Source organism: Nerophis ophidion, linkage group LG07 (genome assembly GCF_033978795.1).
Source record: "Nerophis ophidion isolate RoL-2023_Sa linkage group LG07, RoL_Noph_v1.0, whole genome shotgun sequence".
Classification (NCBI taxonomy): domain Eukaryota; kingdom Metazoa; phylum Chordata; class Actinopteri; order Syngnathiformes; family Syngnathidae; genus Nerophis; species Nerophis ophidion.
This window is the reverse complement of record NC_084617.1, coordinates 38,793,928-38,817,658: the sequence shown is the minus strand read 5'-3', so window position 1 is coordinate 38,817,658 and position 23,731 is coordinate 38,793,928. Positions and strand designations below refer to the sequence as shown.

At 44.1% G+C, this 23,731-nt stretch overlaps 1 protein-coding gene and 1 pseudogene across 2 annotated transcripts in view; both read left to right on the top strand.

Annotated features, from left to right (window-relative positions):
* The window catches only part of tmem8b (transmembrane protein 8B), a 179,284-nt gene that overhangs the window by 20,065 nt on the left and 135,488 nt on the right, over positions 1 to 23,731 (top strand). For both annotated transcript variants that reach the window (XM_061906130.1, XM_061906131.1), the window contains exon 3: positions 1,626 to 1,833. In XM_061906130.1, coding sequence (XP_061762114.1) covers positions 1,626 to 1,833 — 208 coding nt within the window. The remainder of the gene's footprint in view (positions 1 to 1,625; positions 1,834 to 23,731) is intronic.
* On the top strand, positions 17,645 to 17,763 carry LOC133556930 (5S ribosomal RNA; annotated as a pseudogene).

Genomic DNA, 23,731 nt, shown 5'->3' with positions numbered 1-23,731 from the left:
ATATACACATACAAATCATTATTATATATATGTATGTATATATATATATATATATATATATATATATATATATATATATATATATATATATATAGTACTTTATTGACGCCTGAAGGAATCAATAAAGTACTATCTATCTATCTATCTATCTATCTATCTATCTATCTATCTATCTATCCATCTATCTATCTATCTATCTATCTATCTATGTACTGTATGTATGTATACATATATATATATATATATATATATATATATATATATATATATATATATATATATATATATATATATATATATATATATATATATATATTAGGGCTGTGAATCTTTGGGTGTCCCACGATTCGATTCAATATCGATTCTTGGGGTCACGGTGCGATAATATATCGATTTTTTTGATTCGATTCGATTCTCGATTCAAAAACGTTTTTTTTCCCGATTCAAAACGATTCTGTATTCATTCAATACATAGGATTTCAGCAGGATCTACCCCAGTCTGCTGACATGCAAGCAGAGTAGTAGATTTTTGTAAAAAGCTTTTATAATTGTAAATGACAATGATTTATCAACTGAAATCAATAATGTACATTTTTTCAACTATTAAACGAACCAAAAATATGAATTATTTTATCTTTGTGAAAACATTGGACACAGTGTGTTGTCAAGCTTATGAGATGCGATGCAAGTGTAAGCCACTGTGACACTATTGTTCTTTTTTTAAATTTTTATAAATGTCTAATGATAATGTCAATGAGGGATTTTTAATCACTGCCATGCTGAAATTATAACTAATATTGATGCTGTTGTTGATGATATTAATTTTTGTTTCAACACTTTTGGTTTGTTCTGTGTCGTGTTTGTGTCTCCTCTCAAGTGCTCTGTTTATTGCAGTTCTCTGTGTTGCTGGGTCAGGGTTGGTTTTGGAATTGGATTGCATTGTTATGGTATTGCTGTGTAGTGATTTATTTAAATTGATTAAATTTTTTTTTTTTTAATTAAAAAAATAAATAGATTTTTAAAAAATTTGAATCGATTCTGAATCGCACAAAATAAACGATTCGATTCGTATTCGAATCGATTTTTTCCCACACCCCTATTATATATATATATATATATATATATATATATATATATATATATATATATATATGTGTATATATAATGATCCCAACTTAGCCAAATTTTGTTTATTGCGGTCATACCCGGAACCAAATAATCACGATAAAGGAGGGACGACAGCCTACCTATCAGCTTTGTGGTATTATCATCAACATTTCTACTTTTTCCCATCACAATACACCTGTTTATTCTTTCATTCCAATTTTTATTTGCATTTATTTATTTTTTGAAGTAATATTGCAGCGTTGTGTGCAGTGTTAATAATTAATATTAATAGTAATTATTTAGACACTACTGAAATAGATCCTGGTGTTGATTGGCTTTTTGGTTTGGTTGGTTTGGTTTTTTTGATGACTGATGTGTTCAATACGACTTATTATTATCATTTTTTAACAGAAATTACCTCTTGAATCAGATCTGAGCAGGTTGTACCCAGTGTAGTAAATGTCTAATAATGCTGTAACAACCCATACAAAACCACAGTCTTTTCCTGTGATCGACAGATACTTCAGGTCTGGCGCTCCACCGGTAATTAACCCTCTGAACACTAACTTCCCTCGGGATACGGTCATACCAGGATCCTTCGCTGTCACTCTGACCTGGACACTTCCGAAACGCAACACGGGGGCGTTCAACGTGACCAGCCCGCTCCCTGGGGACTGGTTCTTGGCTGCACATCTACCTAAGGATGAAGGAAAGATCTCAGTCAAGGTAATTTGCCTGATAATAGTAACAACATGTACAGAGAGGTTGTGGATGATGATGCTCAGCTCCCTGTAGGAGTGTTGTGCACACATATGCACCAAAGTGGTGCTCATGTAAGCAACTTTGTAAACAAATATATTATTAGTTCAAACTAAATCAGCTGTAGCTAAGAAGGTATATTTGTACCTTGATTTTGAGGTCACAAAGGCAGATTTTGAAACATTTATTTTGCAAGAACGTACATGCTATTTTAAAAAAAATGTTTTAACTCAAGTGAAAAACAAAATTGAGCGAATATAACAGTACTTTGTGCTCAATTATTGGGACTGCATCCATCCATTTTCTACCGCTTATTCCCTTTTGGGGTCGCGGGGGGCGATGGCGCCTATCTCAGCTACAATCGGGCGGAAGGCGGGGTACACCCTGGACAAGTCGCCACCTCATCGCAGGGCCAACACAGATAGACAGACAACATTCACACTCACATTCAAACACTAGGGCCAATTTAGTGTTGCTAATCAACCTATCCCCAGGTGCATGTCTTTGGAAGTGGGAGGAAGCCGGAGTACCCGGAGGGAACCCACGCATTCACGGGGAGAACATGCAAACTCTACACAGAAAGATCCCGAGCCTGGATTAGAACCCAGGACTGCAGGAACTTCGTATTGTGAGGCAGACGCACTAACCCCTCTGCCACCGTGAAGCCTATATCAACATGAAATAATTACTGTATTTTTCAGACTATTAGGCGCACTCAAAATCCTTTAAATTTCTCAAAAATCGACAGTGCGCCTTACAACCCGGTGCGCGTAATGTACAGAAACATTTTGGTTGTGCTTACCGACCATCCATCCATCCATCCATCATCTTCCGCTTATCCGAGGTCAGGTCGCGGGGGCAGCAGCCTAAGCAGGGAAGCCCAGACTTCCCTATCTCCAGCCACTTCGTCTAGCTCTTCCCGGGGGATCCCGAGGCGTTCCCAGGCCAGCCGGGAGACATAGTCTTCCCAACGTGTCCTGGGTCTTCCCCGTGGCCTCCTACTAGCTGGACGTGCCCTAAACACATCCCTAGGGAGGCGTTCGGGTGGCATCTTGACCAGATGCCCGAACCACTTCATCTGGCTCCTCTCGATGTGGAGGAGCAGCGGCTTTACGTTGAGCTCCTCCCGGATGGCAGAGCTTCTCACCCTATCTCTAAGGGAGAGCCCCGCCACCCGGTGGAGGAAACTCATTTCGGCCGCTTGTACCCGTGATCTTATCCTTTCGGTCATGACCCAAAGCTCATGACCATAGGTGAGGATGGGAACGTAGATCGACCGGTAAATTGAGAGCTTTGCCTTCCGGCTCAGCTCCTTCTTCACCACAACGGATCGATACAACGTCCGCATTACTGAAGACGCCGCACCGATCCACCTGTCGATCTCACGATCCACTCTTCCCCCACTCGTGAACAAGACTCCTAGGTACTTGAACTCCTCCACTTGGGGCAGGGTCTCCTCCCCAACCCGAAGATGGCACTCCACCCTTTTCCGGGCGAGAACCATGGACTCGGACTTGGAGGTGCTGATTCTCATTCCGGTCGCTTCACACTCGGCTGTGAACCGATCCAGTGAGAGCTGAAGATCCCGGCCAGATGAAGCCATCAGGACTACATCATCTGCAAAAAGCAGAGACCTAATCCCGTGGCCACCAAACCGGAACCCCTCAACGCCTTGGCTGCGCCTAGAAATTCTGTCCATAAAAGTTATGAACAGAATCGGTGACAAAGGACAGCCTTGGCGGAGTCCAACCCTCACTGGAAACGTGTCCGACTTACTGCCAGCAATGCGGACCAAGCTCTGACACTGATCATACAGGGAGCGGACTGCCACAATAAGACAGTCCGATACCCCATACTCTCTGAGCACTCCCCACAGGACTTCCCGAGGGACACGGTCGAATGCCTTCTCCAAGTCCACAAAGCACATGTAGACTGGTTGGGCAAACTCCCATGCACCCTCAAGAACCCTGCCGAGAGTGTAGAGCTGGTCCAAAGTTCCACGACCAGGACGAAAACCACACTGTTCCTCCTGAATCCGAGGTTCGACTATCCGGCGAAGCCTCCTCTCCAGTACACCTGAATAAACCTTACCGGGAAGGCTGAGGAGTGTGATCCCACGATAGTTGGAACACACCCTCCGGTCCCCCTTCTTAAAGAGAGGGACCACCACCCCGGTCTGCCAATCCAGAGGTACCGCCCCCGATGTCCACGCGATGCTGCAGAGTCTTGTCAACCAAGACAGCCCCACAGCATCCAGAGCCTTAAGGAACTCCGGGCGGATCTCATCCACCCCCGGGGCCTTGCCACCGAGGAGCTTTTTAACTACCTCAGCGACCTCAGCCCCAGAAATAGGAGAGTCCACTACAAATTCCCCAGGCACCGCTTCCTCAAAGAAAGACGTGTTGGTGGGATTGAGGAGGTCTTCGAAGTATTCCCTCCACCGATCCACAACATCCGCAGTCGAAGTCAGCAGAACACCATCCGCACCATACACGGTGTTGATAGTGCACTGCTTCCCCTTCCTGAGGCGCCGTATGGTGGTCCAGAATCGGTTCGAAGCCGTCCGGAAGTCGTTTTCCATGGCTTCCCCGAACTCTTCCCATGTCCGAGTTTTTGCCTCCGCGACCGCTAAAGCTGCACACTGCTTGGCCCGTCGGTACCCGTCCACTGCCTCCGGAGTCCTATGAGCCAAAAGAACCCGATAGGACTCCTTCTTCAGCTTGACGGCATCCCTCACTGCTGGTGTCCACCAACGGGGTCTGGGATTACCGCCACGACAGGCACCAACAACCTTGCGGCCACAGCTCCAATCAGCCGCCTCGACAATAGAGGTTCGGAACATGGTCCACTCGGACTCAATGTCCCGCACCTCCCTCGTGACATGTTCAAAGTTCTCCCGGAGGTGTGAATTGAAACTCTCTCTGACAGGAGACTCTGCCAGACGTTCCCAGCAGACCCTCACTATGCGGTTGGGCCTGCCAGGTCTGTCCGGCATCCTCCCCCACCATCGCAGCCAACTCACCACCAGGTGGTGATCGGTAGAAAGCTCCGCCTCTCTCTTCACCCGAGTGTCCAAAACATAAGGCCGCAAATCCGATGACACAACTACAAAGTCGATCATGGAACTGCGGCCTAGGGTGTCCTGGTGCCAAGTGCACATATGGACAGCCTTATGTTTGAACATGGTGTTTGTTATGGACAATCCGTGACGAGCACAAAAGTCCAATAACAAAACACCACTCGGGTTTAGATCCGGGCGACCATTCTTCCCAATCACGCCTCTCCAGGTTTCACTGTCGTTGCCAACATGAGCGTTGAAGTCTCCCAGTAGGACAAGGGAATCACCCTGAGGAGCACTTTCCAGTACTCCCTCGAGTGTACCCAAAAAGGGTGGGTATTCTGAACTGCTGTTTGATGCGTAAGCACAAACAACAGTCAGGACCCGTCCCCCCACCCGAAGGCGAAGGGAAGCTACCCTCTCGTCCACTGGGTTGAACTCAAACGTGCAGGCTTTGAGCCGGGGGGCAACGAGGATTGCCACCCCAGCCCGTCGCCTCTCACTGCCGGCAACGCCAGAGTGGAAGAGGGTCCAGTCCCTCTCGAGAGAACTGGTTCCAGAGCCCTTGCTGTGCGTCGAGGTGAGTCCGACTATATCCAGCCGGAACTTCTCTACCTCGCGCACTAGCTCAGGCTCCTTCCCCCCCAGTGAGGTGACGTTCCACGTCCCAAGAGCTAGCTTCTGTAGCCGAGGATCGGACCGCCAAGTACCCTGCCTTCGGCTGCCGCCCAGCTCACAATGCACCCGACCTCTATGGCCCCTCCTATGAGTGGTGAGCCCATTGGTAGGATGACCCACGTTGCCTCTTCGGGCTGTGCCCGGCCGGGCCCCATGGGGACAGGCCCGACCACCAGGCGCTCGCCATCGTGCCCCAACTCCGGGCCTGGCTCCAGAGCGGGGCCCCGGTGACCATTGATGCTATTTTTTTTGATACATGGTGTAATGATAACTGTGACCAGTAGGTGGCAGTCACACATAAGAGATACGGGTAGACTGCAATATGATGACAGGCACACATAAGTGATATGTGTAGACTGCAATACGACTCAAATAAAAAACACAACCATTTGATATGTTCCATTAAAACAATCGTCAAAATGTTTTAGTACGACTCCGGTAAGCCATGAAGCCGCACCGCTTGATGGATTGTACTGTGCTTCAACATACGAGTATTATTATGGTGTGTGTATAAGGTAAGTCACATTATCTGGCGTTTTGTTCCACAATATTATGCAAAACCAACTTTTCTTACCTTCCGGTACCTGCTGCTCTGTATTTGGGATCTGCATAAGTCCTGGAAAATTGTGCGATTCCGCCATTGTAGCCCGTGTCGTAGTCGATAGGCTTCTTCTTTTTCTCTAACTTATAGTTAATGGACATTCACCCTACGCTGTTACCATTTGTAATATTAAGTAGTGTAAAGTTCTTACTTATATATTTCAGTAAACTCGCCATGAAAGCGCTAAAACATACCTGTATAGTGACTTTACATTATTCACCCAAGGGACTTCAAATTATTCGAGAGTTCCGGTCGGACTGTTTTTCAGGGGAAACCTTTTCGGCGTTGTTGTTGCACTAGTGAGCCTCGGATGAGGAGATGCTGCTTTGTTATTGATTGAAGTAAAGTCTGAATGTCATTAAAACAGTTAGTTCCATCTTTTGATACTTCTTCCACTCCCATCCTTGCACACTACACCGCTACAACAAAGATAACGGGGAGAAGACACTGTCGAAGGTGCGCCACGTAAATAAGACCACCAACAAAATGGGGCATCGTGAAGCGACCGTCAGAAAGAGACTTGAAGTTGATCTGTAAAACATCACCTATGCAACACTTAGACCAAAGAACCACCATTACATGTTATGTAGACCACAAGGAAGTGTTTTATATTTAGAAAAATAATAATAATATGACCACTTTGATGAGTGCAGCACGGTGGAGCAGGGATTAGTGCTTCTTCCTCACAATACGAAGTGTTCGATCCCGCGCTCGGGATCTTTCTGTGTGGAGTTTGCATGTTCTTCCCGTGACTGCGTGGGTTCCCTCCGGGTACTCCGGCTTCCTAGCACCTCCAAAGACATGCACCTGGGGATAGGTTGATTGGCAACACTAAATTGGCCCTAGTGTGCGAATGTGAATGTTGTCCATCTGGGTTGGCCCTGTGATGAGGTGGCGACTTGTCCAGGGTGTACACCGTCTTCCGCCCGAATGCAGTTGGGATAAGCTCCAGCACCCCCCACAACCGCGAATAGGACAAGCGGTAGAAAATGGATTGATGGATGGATGACCCCTTTAATGCGCCTTTTGTATAGAAATAGACCTGAATAGAGGCGCTCATTGGCAGTGCGCCTTATAATCCGGTGCGCCCTATGGTCCGGAAAAAACAGTACTGCTTTCTGTGCAGGCAGGCTGCTGTGCTCTCCTACGTTCTGTCTTCCTCTCTCTCTTAACCTCTCCACTCTGCGGATTCAGCTTTTTTGTTTCTGTGTTATCACAAGTTTTGACACAGCGTTCTGTTTGTGCCAAATGTACACTTTGATTGGCTGTTTGATTTTATGTTTCACTTGAGTTTAGTTTTATTCTCAAAACAGCATATATGCGGTTGGCAAATATTTTTTCCGTGCTCAAATTCTGCTTTTGTGACCTCAAAATAATGGCACAAATATAACTCTGTAAGTGGCTATCGGGACCCTCCTTTAGGAGGGAAGAGTTCACCCAGATGACGAGAATTGAAGATTAGCAATTTATTCTATACAAGAGTCGGTGCAAAAAATAGCAGTACCAGCACTGGAGAAAGGACCGAGCAGTCTTAAAGGGGAGCTGCACTATTTTGGAACTTTCACTATCGGTCACAATTATTATAAGGGAAAAAAACACACGTCTTTTTTTTATTTTTATTTGTAAAAATTTTAAAATGTATTTAATAGGGCTGCAACTAATGTTGATAGTCGATAAATCAACGATTATCTTAATAATTTGTCGACTAATCAGATATCCGAGCGTACACATATTTAATGGCTCAAATTTTTCCATCAACTTAAGTTATTTTAGGCATGTGCTTACTAACAAATAAGATTACTTTTTCCTTCATAAATATTAATTTATTCTGTAACTGTGCTGATCATTCAGCTATTACAAAAAAATAAATAATTATTCAAATGTTTCCATTAAAAAGAAAGAAAAGGCAAAGTGCTAAAAAAAAACAACCACAGTAAGTAAAAATAGCAGCAATGAAAACAAACAACCCATCCATCCATCCATCCATCTTCTTCCGCTTATCTGAGGTCGGGTTGCGGGGGAAGCAGCCAAAGCAGGCAAGCCCAAACTTCCCTCTCCCCAGCCACTTCGTCTAGCTCTTCCCGGGGGATCCCGAGGCTTTCCCAGGCCAGCCGGGAGACATAGTCTTCCCAATGTGTCCTGGGTCTTCCCCGTGGCCTCCTACCGGTTGGACGTGCCCTAAACACCTCCCTCGGGAGGCGTTCGGGTGGCATCCTGACCAAATGCCCGAACCACCTCATCTGGGTCCTCTCGATGTGGAGGAGCAGCGGCTTTACTTTGAGCTCCTCACGGATGACAGAGCTTCTCACCCTATCTCTAAGGGAGAGCCCCGCCACCCGACTGAGGAAACTCATTTCGGCCGCTTGTACCCGTGATCTTATCCTTTCGGTCATAACCCAAAGCTCATGACCATAGGTGAGGATGGGAACGTAGATCGACCGCTTAATTGAGAGCTTTGCCTTCCGGCTCAGCTCCTTCTTCACCACAACGGATCGGTAGGACGTCCGCATTACTGAAGACGCCGCACCGATCCGCCTGTCGATCTCACGATCCACTCTTCCCCCACTCGTGAACAAGACTCCTAGGTACTTGAACTCCTCCACTTGGGGCAGGGTCTCCTCCCCAACCCGGATATGGCATTCCACCCTTTTCCGGGCGAGAACCATGGACTCGGACTTAGAGGTGCTGATTCTCATTCCGGTCGCTTCACACTCGGCTGCGAACCGATCCAGTGAGAACTGAAGATTCCGGCCAGATGAAGCCATCAGGACCACGTCATCTGCAAAAAGCAGAGACCTAATCCCGCGGCCACCAAACCGGAACCCCTCAACGCCTTGACTGCGCATACAAATTCTGTTCATTAAAGTTATGAACAGAATCGGTGACAAAGGGCAGCCTTGGCGGAGTCCAACCCTCACTGGAAACGTGTCCGACTTACTGCCGGCAATGCGGACCAAGCTCTGACACTGATCGTACAGGGAGCGGACCGCCACAATAAGACAGTCTGATACCCCATACTCTCTGAGCACTCCCCACAGGACTTCCCGAGGGACACGGTCGAATGCCTTCTCCAAGTCCACAAAGCACATGTTGACTGGTTGGGCAAACTCCCATGCACCCTCAAGAACCCTGCGGAGAGTATAGAGCTGGTCCACAGTTCCACGACCAGGACGAAAACCACACTGTTCCTCCTGAATCCGAGGTTCGACTTACCGGCGTAGCCTCCTCTCCAGTACACCTGAGCAAACAACAAAACACAAAATCTAACTTCCTCCTAAAGAAAATCACTTTTGTGATGTTTAAAAAGCTCCAGACTGGTATCTTGATTAACTCTTGGCAATTTTCGCACTCTAATAGACTCAAATGTGTCGAGTTCTTTCTTTGTTTAATTAATAAAGTTTGGGCCATGTAATAAATTGTATGTTTAATCATATGATACCAACGCATTGTTAAAGTTATTACTCATAAGCATTTGTTAAAGAAATCTAACAAAGCACCAATATGATTTACTTTAAGAGACTGTTCAAACTACAAGTGTTCACAAAGTACACAAAATAACTATTATGATAAATATCTTAAACCTTTTTTTTTTGTTTTTGAGATAAATATTATTTATGTATTTAATATTTACTTACTATGGTATACTAAATATGTATTATTTATTTGTTCACTATTCTGTTACAGAGAACAAGTAAATGGAATAAAATTGCCATGGTATGAAAAGGAGTAGGATTAAATAAGCTCCGCTTCTTCCTACTCCTTTTCGGATGTGCTGTAATGAAACAACTGGAATTGTGTGATGCATTACATTGTATCGTATGCATTTTCCAAATAAACTGAAACAGAACTAAACTCAATTTATAACCACTTGCATGTGTTAATTACAAATAGTATTATTTATTTACCAAATAAACTTTTGGGTTTATGTCAGACTGTATAAAAAAAATAAGTACCAGCCTAATACATTGTTTAAGAAAGGACTCATAAATAACTGACAAACAATTAAATTTACATACAATCAAGATGATTTGTTACTACGCTGGAAAAGGAGTTCCTCAGTGTTGGCTCTTACAAAAACAATGTCGCTACAGTTTGGTTATACAGGTTACGGAACATGAATACGAATTTTTTTTGTGATTCAGAGGTAGGATGGATTTCTCCCATTAGCTGCATTGCTAACCACCGAGTCCTAACCCATTATTACGCATAAGCATTGTAAACGATAGGCAAAATTACCAAAAAAAGTGCAGTTAAATCTTTAACATAGTCTCTCTCCACACACGCTTTTGTCCTTTTTGGCTGCACTGCCTTGTTGGAGAACGAAACTGAAACCGGTACGTCTTCCTCTTGAACCTTAATGTGATACAACGTGTGTGCGTTTGCAGAGACAGAAAACGCCGGGTGCATTTAATGTGTTCATCTCCTTCGATTGGAACCATTTTGATCAAAAGGAGGGAAATATTCCTTTAACATGACTCAGTCACAGCTGGTGGTTACTAATATGAATGTGAAAGCTCATCTGCTGTAATATGACTATAAACAGTCCAAGACATGACCTTACTAATCATAGCTACAAAACACGGCAGAAGGTAGCCACCATGACACCAAAGACACATTTTCATAAATAACCCAATAAGATGTTGTCACAGCAGCACAGATGGCAGATTTGGGTTGATGATCATTCATTTGGGATATCAGAAGCTCATTATGGCGTGTGTATATTGTGAGGAAATCTAATGTGTTGGTGCTACACTCCTCCCAATCACAACCCCACATCTCTCCTAAAGTAGTTCCACGCATGACTGCTTTTATGATGAGCTATCTTCGCTTGAATCACATTGATCAAGCGCTGGTGCGCGTAACACATGGCCAGGGGGCGGGGCAATCTAATGTGGTTATTATTTCTCATCACGCGCGACAGTCTATTACATGCAATGCTTTGTTTGTGCTATCATACACCGGCTGACCTTATGACTCAAGTGCCACCTCCAGAAAGACAAACTGTCGCTCACAGTATATTACCAAATATTAGCTATTAGCACATGTACTCACTTATTTGGATTAAAAACCCAACCTGAATAAAAATTTCATTCGGATCGAGACGGGTGGTTTATGCCAAAAGTCATTCGGATTGTATTCCACGAAAACACATCATCCAAAAATCGGGTTAAAATAATCCTTACAGCGTATGTTTTTGATGTTAGCTATACAGAACAGTTCTATTTCAAAAAGAGAGGTAAAACAAAAGTAGAGAACAGAAGGAAAAAAATGATTAAAAAAAAAATGTTGGACAAGCAGAAATGTACAAAGCCATGTAAGCAGTGGAAGTTGAATGCTTCTTCAGAACCTGAAGTGGGCAAACTCGTCCAAAAGATGGCGCCATTGCACAGATAATGACACACCTTTCCGTTTATGTTGGATTCTACGCATGTCAAAATAAAGTATTTGGATTTAAGGTGTGCTGCATGAAAATGCAGGGCATGATTACATAATTTTTTTCAGGGTCCATGTTCACAGTGAAATTCTAATCCGAATGATGATCAGATTAAATAAATGTTGTACGTGTACATGTGGCTATTGATAAACAAACAACTACTATAATCAATAAATCAATTTAGTCCAATCAGCATTCAGATTGTAGTGCACAAAAAAAAAATCTTCTTAAATTTGGGTTGGGGTAATCCTTACCGCGCATGTCTTTGATGTCAGCTATACTTTGGTGTATCACAACATGGAGGGAACAGAATAGCTCCATTTCAAAAAGAGATGTAAAACAAAAGTAGTGAACAGAAGTAAACAATGATAAACAAGTATTGGGATAATATCGGACAAGAAAATGCACAATGCCAAGTCAACAGTGGAAGTCGAATGCTTCTTCATCACCTGCAGTGACCAAACTCGTCCAAAAGATGGCGCCATAGCACAAATAATAACACACATCTCCGTTTGTATTAGGTTCTGCGAATGTCAAAGTAAAGTATTCCGATTTAATGTGTGATGCATGAAAATGCACGTCATAATCAGATCTTTTTTTTCAGGGTCCATGAACACAGGAACATTCTAATCCGAACGATGACCAGATTAAATACATTTTGTCTGTGTACACTTGGCATTTGCTAAACAAACAACTATTATAATTAATACATCAATTTAGTCCAATCAGCATTCGGATTGTATTGCACAAAAACACATCTTCCAAAATTTGGGTTCGAATAATCATTACCGCGCATGTCTTTGATGTCAGCTATACTTTGGTATATGACACCATGGAGGGCACAGAACAGCTCCATTACAAAAAGAGAGGTAAAACAAAAGTAGTGAACAGAAGGAAAACATGATAAATACATATCATGATAATGTCGGACAAGCAGAAATGCACAAAGCCATGTTAACAGTAGAAGTTGAATGCTTCTTCAGCACATGCAGTGAGCAAAAGATGGCGCCATAGAACAAATAATGACACACCTCTCTGTTTACGTCAACGTAATGTAATCCGATTTAAGGTGTGGTGCATGAAAATGCACGTCATAATCAGATACTTTTTTTCAGGTTCCATGTACCCAGGAACATTCTAATCTGAATGATGATCAGATTAAATAAATGTTGGCTATTGATAAACAATTACTATAATCAATAAATCAATTTAGTCCAATCAGCATTTGGATTGTATTGCACAAAAAAATCTTCCGGAATTGAAGTTTGAATAATCCTTACGCGCATGTCTTTGATGTCAGCTATACTTTGGTATATCACAACATGGAGGGCACAGAACAGCTCCATTTCAAAAAGAGAGGTAAAACAAAAGTAGTGTACAGAAGGAAACAAATAAATATTGTGATAATGTCAGACTCGCAGATATGCACAAATTCATTGTTAACAGTGGAAGCGCTTTTCGTGTCGTCCTCGCCAGTTCTAGGTCCTATATGGCGGTCAAAGAGTACCAACTTGTCCAAATACCTACTCAGACGTCTTCTTTCCAGGTGAGATGTATGATTTATGATCAATAAGCTGTAGAAAATGGATGGATGAATAAACTTATTGGGAGCAGGGAAGCAAAGAAACAGCAGACCACTTCAAGATATACACATAAGCACACAGGAAGTGATCGCGGCACCGCTATAAATAGTTAGTCTGCGTTAGCGCATATAATAACAATATAACTAATACTTGTTTAACATTCAAGTCACGAAATGTAAATTGAATGATTATTTATCAGATTTATGGGCGGAATAGTGGAGCTCCCATTGGCTCCGCTGTAAGAGGACTTTTATTTACGTTTATTTATTATTTAGAATGCATCAAAAAAAAAAAATCTACCCGTCGTCATGTCTTTCATTATGGTTGTGAAAGATAGGCAAAATTCCCCCCAAAATGCAGTCCCTTTTTAAGTGCAAAAATTATGACTGAAGTGGTGAAACTGTATTTTTCTTTGCACCTTATTGACACTTTATTTACGAATAATACTCATTATTTATTTATTTTAACACAACATGATTGTATTTAAATGTTATTTTTTGTCAGTTATTTATGAGTCCTTTCTAAAGCAACATATTTGGCTGGTACTTATTTTTTCTAATCAGTCTGACCTAAGCCTAAGGTTTATGGGTTGAATAAATAAAACCATTTGTGATTAACACATGCTTTCATTTGGCCGTAAATTGAACATGAATAAAATCAAGAGTTCAGTTCAGTTTCAGTTTATTTGGAACATGCATACGATTCAATGTAATGCATCACACAATTCCATTTGTTTCATTACAGCACATCCAAAAAGGAGTAGAAAGAGGCAGAGCTTATTTAATCCTACCCCTTTTCATACCATAGCAATTTTATCCCATTTCCATACTGTTGACTGTCAATCAGAATGTGCAATAATGTTCCATCCATCATCCATCCATCATCTTCCGCTTATCCGAGGTCGGGTCGCGGGGGCAACAGCCTAAGCAGGGAAACCCAGACTTCCCTCTCCCCAGCCACTTCGTCTAGCTCTTCCCGGGGGATCCCGAGGCGTTCCCAGGCCAGCCGGGAGACATAGTCTTCCCAACGTGTCCTGGGTCTTCCCCGTGGCCTCCTACCGGTTGGACGTGCCCTAAACACCTCCCTAGGGAGGCGTTCGGGTGGCATCCTGACCAGATGCCCGAACCACCTCATCTGGCTCCTCTCGATGTGAAGGAGCAGCGGCTTTACTTTGAGTACCTCCCGGATGGCAGAGCTTCTCACCCTATCTCTAAGGGAGAGCCCCGCCACACGGCGGAGGAAACTCATTTCGGCCGCTTGTACCCGTGATCTTATCCTTTCGGTCATGACCCAAAGCTCATGACCATAGGTGAGGATGGGAACGTAGATCGACCGCTTAATTGAGAGCTTTGCCTTCCGGCTCAGCTCCTTCTTCACCACAACGGATCGGTACAACGTCCGCATTACTGAAGACGCCGCACCGATCCGCCTGTCGATCTCACGATCCACTCTTCCCTCACTCGTGAACAAGACTCCTAGGTACTTGAACTCCTCCACTTGGGGGAGGGTCTCCTCCCCAACCCGGAGATGGCACTCCACCCTTTTCCGGGCGAGAACCATGGACTCGGACTTGGAGGTGCTGATTCTCATTCCGGTCGCTTCACACTCGGCTGCGAACCGATCCAGCGAGAGCTGAAGATCCCGGTCAGATGAAGCCATCAGGACCACATCATCTGCAAAAAGCAGAGACCTAATCCTGCGGTTACCAAACCGGAACCCCTCAACGCCTTGACTGCGCCTAGAAATTCTGTCCATAAAAGTTATGAACAGAATGGGTGACAAAGGACAGCCTTGGCGGAGTCCAACCCTCACTGGAAATGTGTTCGACTTACTGCCGGCAATGCGGACCAAGCTCTGGCACTGATCGTACAGGGAACGGACCGCCACAATAAGACAGTCCGATACCCCATACTCTCTGAGCACTCCCCACAGGACTTCCCGAGGGACACGGTCGAATGCCTTCTCCAAGTCCACAAAGCACATGTAGACTGGTTGGGCAAACTCCCATGCACCCTCAAGAACCCTGCCGAGAGTATAGAGCTGGTCCACAGTTCCACGACCAGGACGAAAACCACACTGTTCCTCCTGGATCCGAGGTTCGACTATCCGACGTAGCCTCCTCTCCAGTACACCTGAATAAACCTTACCGGGAAGGCTGAGGAGTGTGATCCCACGATAGTTGGAACACACCCTCCGGTCCCCCTTCTTAAAGAGAGGAACCACCACCCCGGTCTGCCAATCCAGAGGTACCGCCCCCGATGTCCACGCGATGCTGCAAAGTCTTGTCAACCAAGACAGCCCCACAGCATCCAGAGCCTTAAGGAACTCCGGGCGGATCTCGTCCACCCCTGGGGCCTTGCCACCGAGGAGCTTTTTAACTACCTCAGCGACCTCAGCCCCAGAAATAGGAGAGTCCACCACAGATTCCCCAGGCACTGCTTCCTCATAGGAAGACGTGTTGGTGGGATTGAGGAGGTCTTCGAAGTATTCCTTCCACCTATCCACAACATCCGCAGTCGAGGTCAGCAGAACACCATCCGCACCATACACGGTGTTGATAGTGCACTGCTTCCCCTTCCTGAGGCGGCGGACGGTGGTCCAGAATCGCTTCGAAGCCGTCCGGAAGTCGTTTTCCATGGCTTCCCCGAACTCTTCCCATGTCCGAGTTTTTGCCTCCGCGACCGCTGAAGCTGCACACCGCTTGGCCTGTCGGTACCTGTCCACTGCCTCCGGAGTCCTATGAGCCAAAAGGACCCGATAGGACTCCTTCTTCAGCTTGACGGCATCCCTCACCGCTGGTGTCCACCAAGGGGTTTTAGGATTGCCGCCCCGGCAGGCACCAACTACCTTGCGGCCACAGCTCCGATCTGCCGCCTCGACAATAGAGGTGCGGAACATGGTCCACTCGGACTCAATGTCCAGTACCTCCCTCGTGACATGTTCAAAGTTCTTCCGGAGGTGGGAATTGAAACTTTTTCTGACAGGAGACTCTGCCAGACGTTCCCAGCAGACCCTCACAATGCGTTTGGGCCTCCCAGGTCTGTCCGGCATCCTCCCCCACCATCGCAGCCAACTCACCACCAGGTGGTGATCGGTGGAAAGCTCAGCCCCTCTCTTCACCCGAGTGTCCATAACATGAGGCCGCAAATCCGATGACACAACTACAAAGTCGATCATGGAACTGCGGCCTAGGGTGTCCTGGTGCCAAGTGCACATATGGACACCCTTATGTTTGAACATGGTGTTTGTTATGGACAAACTGTGACGAGCACAAAAGTCCAATAACAAAAGACCACTCGGGTTCAGATCCGGGCGGCCATTCTTCCCAATCACGCCTCTCCAGGTTTCACTGTCGTTGCCAACGTGAGCGTTGAAGTCTCCCAGTAGGACAAGGGAATCACCCGGGGGAGCACTTTCCAGTACTCCCTCGAGCGTTCCCAAAAAGGGTGGGTACTCTGAACTGCTGTTTGGTGCATAAGCACAAACAACAGTCAGGACCCGTCCCCCCACCCGAAGGCGGAGGGAGGCTACCCTTTCGTCCACCGGGTTAAACTCCAACGTACAGGCTTTGAGCCGGGGGGAAACAAGAATTGCCACCCCAGCCCGTCGCCTCTCACTGCCGGCAACGCCAGAGTGGAAGAGGGTCCAATCCCTCTCGAGAGAAGTGGTTCCAGAGCCCTTGCTGTGCGTCGAAGTGAGTCCGACTATATCCAGCCGGAATTTCTCGACTTCGCGCACTAGCTCAGGCTCTTTCCCCCCAGTGACGTGACGTTCCACGTCCCAAGAGCTAGCTTCTGTAGCCGAGGATCGGACCGCCAAGTACCCTGCCTTCGGCTGTCGCCCAGCTCACAATGCACCCGACCTCTATGGCCCCTGCTATGGGTGGTGACCCACGTTGCCTCTTCGGGCTGTGCCCGGCCGGGCCCCATGGGAACAGGCCCGGCCACCAGGCGCTCGCCATCGTGCCCCACCTCCGGGCCTGGCTCCAGAGGGGGGCCCCGGTGACCCGCGTCCGGGCGAGGGAAATCTGGGTCCATGATGTTTCTTCTTCATAAAGGTCTTCGAGCTGCTCTTTGTCTGATCCCTCACCTAGAACCTGTTTGCCTTGGGAGACCCTACCAGGGGGCTTTATGCCCCCGGACAACATAGCTCCTAGGATCATTGATCTCTGAGCTGCAACCTTATCGTGGTAGAGGAGTTTGCGTGTCCCAATGATCCTAGGAGCTATGTTGTCCAGGGGCATAAAGCCCCCTGGTAGGGTCTCCCAAGGCAAACAGGTTCTAGGTGAGGGATCAGACAAAGAGCAGCTCGAAGACCTTTATGCAATAATGTTATGTTACTTTATTTTATAGCTAAGTACCATGTGACTTGTTGAAGGGTGGACTAGCAAAGTAAGATTTTCATTGTACGGCAAACCGATTGCGGCTTATGGCCATACTACCTTGAGCACGCCCGATCTCGTAAGATCTTGGAAGCTAAGCTGGGTCTGTCCTGTTTAATACTTGGATGGGAGACTGCTTTGGAATACCAGGTGTTATAAGATGGTGGGCTTCACGGTGGCAGAGGGGTTAGTGCGTCTGCCTCACAATACGAAGGTCCTGCACTCCTGGGTTCAAATTCAGGCTCGGGATCTTTCTGTGTGGAGTTTGCATGTTCTCCCCGTGAATGCGTGGGTTCCCTCCGGTTACTCCGGCTTCCTCCCACTTCCACAGACATGCACCTGGGGATAGGTTGATTGGCAACACTAAATGGTCCCTGGTGTGTGAATGTGAGTGTGAATGTTGTCTGTCTATCTGTGTTGGCCCTGCAATGAGGTGGCGACTTGTCCACGGTGTACCCCGCCTTCCGCCCGATTGTAGCTGAGATAGGCGCCAGCGCCCCCCGCGACCCCAAAAATGGAATAAGCGATAGAAAATGGATGGATGGATGGGCAAACCGTCTGCTTAACCGTGCATATGACAATAAACAATCTTGAATCTTGTTCTTTGTAACAGAACAGTGAACAAATAACTAATATATAAATAGTATACCATAATAAGTAAATGTTAAAAACATAAATAATATCTATTTTAAAAAAAAGGTTCAAGATATTCATCATAATTGTTCTTCTGTGTACTTTGTAAACACTTGTAGTTCGAACAGTCTCTTAAACTGAATCATATTGGTGCTGTGTTTGATATCTTTCCATGATTTAATTCCACATACAGATATGCTAAAGGTTTTAAGTGTTGTACGAGCATACACACTTTACAAGCATACAAAGTATTTTAAATTAGATTTTCCTCTTAAGTGACATTTCTCGTCTTTTGTTGAGAATAATGATTGTACATTTTTGGCTAGCAGGTTATAGTTGGCTTTGTGCATCATTTTAGTTGTTTGCAAATGCACCAGATTGTTGAATTTCAGTATTTGGGATTCAATAAATAAAAGCTTTGTATGTTCTCTATATCCAACATTATGTATTATTCTAATTGATCTTTTTAAAAGACCGTTAGTGAATGAAGCGCAAATTTATAATTGTTTCCCCATATTTCTTCACAATAACTCCGATATGGTAACACTAGCGAGCAATACATGAAGTGATTTTTCGTTCAGATCATATAATGTAATAATACTAAATCAGTGTTAATATTTCAGTGGGCCCCAGGGTTCTCTGTAGTGGAAAAGTTGGGCATCGAGGTCAAATAGGTTAAGAACCCTTGCTTTCAAGGCTTGAGTAAGGCTAATTTAGAGGTTTTTTTTGTTTGTTTTGGAAAAAAATTTGACTTCCAAGATTGTATTGTAGTCCTTGCCTTTCCCTCCTCACGAAAAGAAAAAAACCTTGGCCAGACTGATGTTTTCATTGAGATTAGTATTCCGCCTTGTGCTGCAGAGCCTAAAGAGGCAGAACCGTGTCTGAAGAGTTTTTCTTCATCTCATCGCGTCCGTCTACGTGGTCACATCAACGCCAGCTGATTTCCATTTCAGGCAATTTACCTGCTGCAGCGGTCGCCTCCTTGTTTGCTTGAGCCCTTCCCGAATATTCCATAGCGGAACGCGGAAAAAAATCACAGCTGTCATCAGAAATTGCTTCAAACGTGCAATTGGTTGGGGCTGATACACGGCAAAGATGAGAAACACGGAGCCTTGTCCCAATTCTGCCTTCTGAGGCAATTTTCCACCGATGCTGTGATGCGAGCTGAGAAGGAATAATGTATCCAGCGCCGCTTGCAGACATAAAAGCACAAGAAGTCAGTTACGTTTGGTTAATTACGTCTTTGCTGTAACAATACTTCTTGGCAATGCCTTTTACGCGACACATTTGTTAGGAGCGTGCATTTGTGGGATGAGCAGCACTTGAGTATGTGGGTTGTGCCCATTAAAGATTTGCCAAATCTTCTCTGCCCGTGCCAAACAGCTTCTTCTGCCATTGACAGATTGGATGTTTGCTAGCTTGGATGACTGACGTTTGAGTGATTATGACTGAAAAGTGCACTAAGATATCAGCCGATATTGATAATTAGACCTATTGAACATAAGGACCAGGAGAAAAATGTACAGTACAGTCCAAAGTTTTGGACACGCCTTCTCATTCAACGTGTTTTCTTTATTTTCATGATTATTTATATTGTAGATTGTCACTCAAGATGTGGAGTTATGTACTTAACAAAAAAGGTGAACTATATGTATTTATTTTCAAGGTTTTTTCAAAATAGCCACCCTTTGCTCTGATTACTGCTTTGCACACTCTTGCCATTCTCTCAATGAGCTTCAAACACCTGTGAAGTGAATGCCATTTCAGGTGACTTACCTATTGAAGGTCATCCAGAGAAGACCAAGAGTGTGCGAAAAAGTAATCTGAGCAAAGGGTGGCTATTTTGGAGAAGCTAGAATATAAAACATGTTTTCAGTTATTGCACCTTTTTTTGTTAAGTACATGTGGTCATTCATAGTTTTGGATGCCTTCAGTGACAATCCCCAATGCAAATAAAGAAAACGCATTGAATGAGAAGGTGTGTCCAAACTTTTGGCCTGTACTGTATAAAATGTAAACATTTTCATTTCAAATATAACCTTCCTCTGATTATAATCCCCTCATCTATTAAGGCAGAAAGGAAAGGAACACGCACGTGGAAAACATTCAATTAATGTAAAGACAGTTATAAATGGGTTGTACTTGTATAGCGCTTTTCTACCTTCAAGGTACTCAAAGCGCTTTGACACTACTTCCACATTTACCCATTCACACGCACATTCACACACTGATTGAGGGAGCTCTAAAATTTAACAATATTCTCTTAAAATTAAATGAATTTGTAGGAAATTCTTCAGAAATTGTAACAGAACAATTTTCTGCAGGTTTGGTGCCAGGAAGTTACAGTTTTTAACCATTGTTGGGTCGTGAGCGACACCCAGAAGGCTACCTGTTCCGCAGCGGTGCTCAGCTGTAATCCACTTTTCCACCACTTGTGGCAGTAATGACTAAATCAAACAAACCGAGGCAATCTGAAGCCTATAATAGCAAGATCTGATAGCTCATTTACAGCTAATTTTATTACTTATTCTGTGTTATATGTGTTTTATCTTGCACGATTGCCTACAAGAAAAAAAATCTTAGTTTGGGAACCCGTTTTCAAACAAAAGCAATAAAAACTATTCTGATCCTGATTTTGATTGCGATTCTAATTCTGATGTGTTAAAGTCAAGGCCCGAAGGCCAGATCCGGCCCACGCATGAATTATCCATGGCCCCCGGGATGATATTCGACTAGTATAACAACCGGCCCGCAGGCCACAGCCGCCTGCTGCTGTTTTGCACGCACCAATACTCCATCAGTGTTGGACCTAGGAATTTTCAAAATGGGGTCGCAGGGACCCCATCAAGTCATAAGTCATAGCAATAGGTTAAGCTTTGTCAGTGTGCCATGTGTTACCCAGTTTACCCTAGGGTAAAAAAAGGGGGCCAGCAGGGGCTTCATTTATGACCCCGGGTGGTGGGCATGGCTTAAACCAGAAACTAGAAGTATAAGTCATATTTATTTTGTATTTTTTTTTAAGCTGTCCGCCATCTTGGTTGTAGTCCATAAGTCATTAAGATTCCTACAGGCTGAAAAGGGTATTTTAACTTGTAGTTTTTTAAGCTATCCACCATCTTGGATGTAGTCTATAAGTCATAATGATTTATAATTAACTACAAAATTAAAATAGCGGCCGAATATGACGTATACTTCCTGTTTTCGGTTTAGGCCGTGCCCATTTCCTGGGGTCCTGAATCAATCCACCGCTGGCCCTGTCACGCCAAATTTCTTCCCCCCTACAAAAACCTTTCCCCCCTTTTACTTCCGGGGTCATGATTAATACAAACGTTTTGTTAACACTATATTATAAAAATATAACGCTATATTATAAAAATACAGACGTTTTGCTAATGCTATATTATAAAAAATAAAAAATAAAAATATAAAAAACAATTTACAAACACAAGCTATGGGCTGACGCATTTACTTCCGGGGTCACGTTTCCTCACGTTTCTTCTTATGTCATCCCACAGCTTGTGTTTGTAAATAGTTTTTTTAATTTTTATTTTTATTTTTTATAATATAGCGTTAAAAAAACGTCTGTATTTTTATAATATAGCGTTATATTTTTAAATATAGCGTTAACAAAACGTTTGTATTAATCATGACCCCGGAAGTAAAAGGGGGGAAAAGGTTTTTGTAGGGGGGAAAAAATTTGGCGTGAAAACCCCACTTTTTTAGAGGGTACGTGGAAGCCACACCCACTTCCGAGGGCTGGGGGGGGTCATAACCCACCCTTCACTTCCGGTCATAAAACAATCCCCAGTTTTCCCCGCCGGCCCCCCTTTTTTGAAGGTACTCTATGTTCTTCTTATCACTATATACATTTATGTTGTTTTATTGCCCAGCCCTACGTTTGCAGAAATAAGACGTAGTGGCAAGTTAAAAACTTGTTGATGTAACAAACAGCAGCTTTGTAGAAGGATTTGTTTAAAACAAAGTCCTTCGCTACGATGTTGTGTAATTGGGATCTGCCAACACTAAGCTCACACCAGCCGGCGTTTATCTCAAGACAAATGTGTATGAAAAATGTGACGTCATGGTGAATATTGATGATAAGTCATTTTTAGGTTTATAATCCCCAAGCCACCCCCCAGCACCCACCAATAAAAGGATACATAGACTTGCTGTTTTATAATACTGAGTGAGATTCATTTTACTTGCCAGTCATTTTATTGACTAGACAAATTGCGCATGACTTACTCAACAAGAGTCTAATCCAGTGGTTCTTAACCAGGATTCGATCGAACCCTAGGGGTTCGGTGAGTCGACCTCAGGGGTTCGGCCGAGGTCAAAAAACACTCGACTCTTTGTGTAAATACAAACTTCTCCCTTTTGGCATAATACTGATACGGCAACAGCTGATTGATTTGCAAGTGTGTAATTTGTTGTGAGTTATGTTGGTTTTGTTGTTTGAACAAGGTGATGTTCATGCACGGTTCATTTTGTGCACCAGTAAAAAAACATGGTAACACTATATGGGGAACATATTCACCATTAATTAGTTGCTTTTTAACATGCAAATTAGTAACATCCATCCATCCATCCATTTCTACCGCTTATTCCCTATTGGCTCTTAACTAGTCATTAAGTACTAATTAAGGCCTTATTCGGCATGGCCTTATTATAACCCTAACACTCTAACATTGACCCTAACCCTAATCAAATAACTCTAAATAACATCTTTATAACTTAGAATAGTGTCCAAATAACTCTAAGTTAAGTCTTTGTTACTTAGAATATGTTCCCCATACTAAAGTGTTACCAAAAACATACAACTTTGTCTTGAGTTTGAAAAAAACAAAACATTTTATTATTCACTAAAGAAGGGTTCGGTGAAAGCACATATGAAACTGGTGGGGTTCGGTACCTCCAACAAGGTTAGGAACCACTGGTCTAATCATTGAGTTACATTGCAAAGTGTTCCTGCTGATGATATACATTATCTCAAATAACTAAAGTATAATAAGTCTTGATATTTTGATTAGAGAATTGACATTAGAGATCTGGTATCGGCAATGTTGATATTTCAGTATCACCAAGGTACTGCGTACGAGCAGAGAAACAGAGAAACACAATTGCAAGCAGGGGACACGCGGGCAAACAAACATGCGTGCAGATTTTTGCACTGTAGTTACTTAAAAAGTGTTGTACGGTATCCCGGTACTAGTATAGTATCGCGGTACTAATGAATCGAAAACTTCACTATACTCTGTTTGAAAAGTATCGGTTCCCGGGCATAACGGCGCATCATAACATTGCTGGTTTTACAAGCAGATGAGCATGTTCGGCAGCGCACACACACTGAGTACTTACAAGCAGATAGACTTGTAAGTACAGAAAAGGGACAACGGGCGCATTTTGGTATAAAAAACTAAAGTTAAAGGTGAAGTTATGACACTGAAAAGCCCTCAGGAAGAGGTACTTTAAGACATGGCTAGCTAGCTAACAGCTA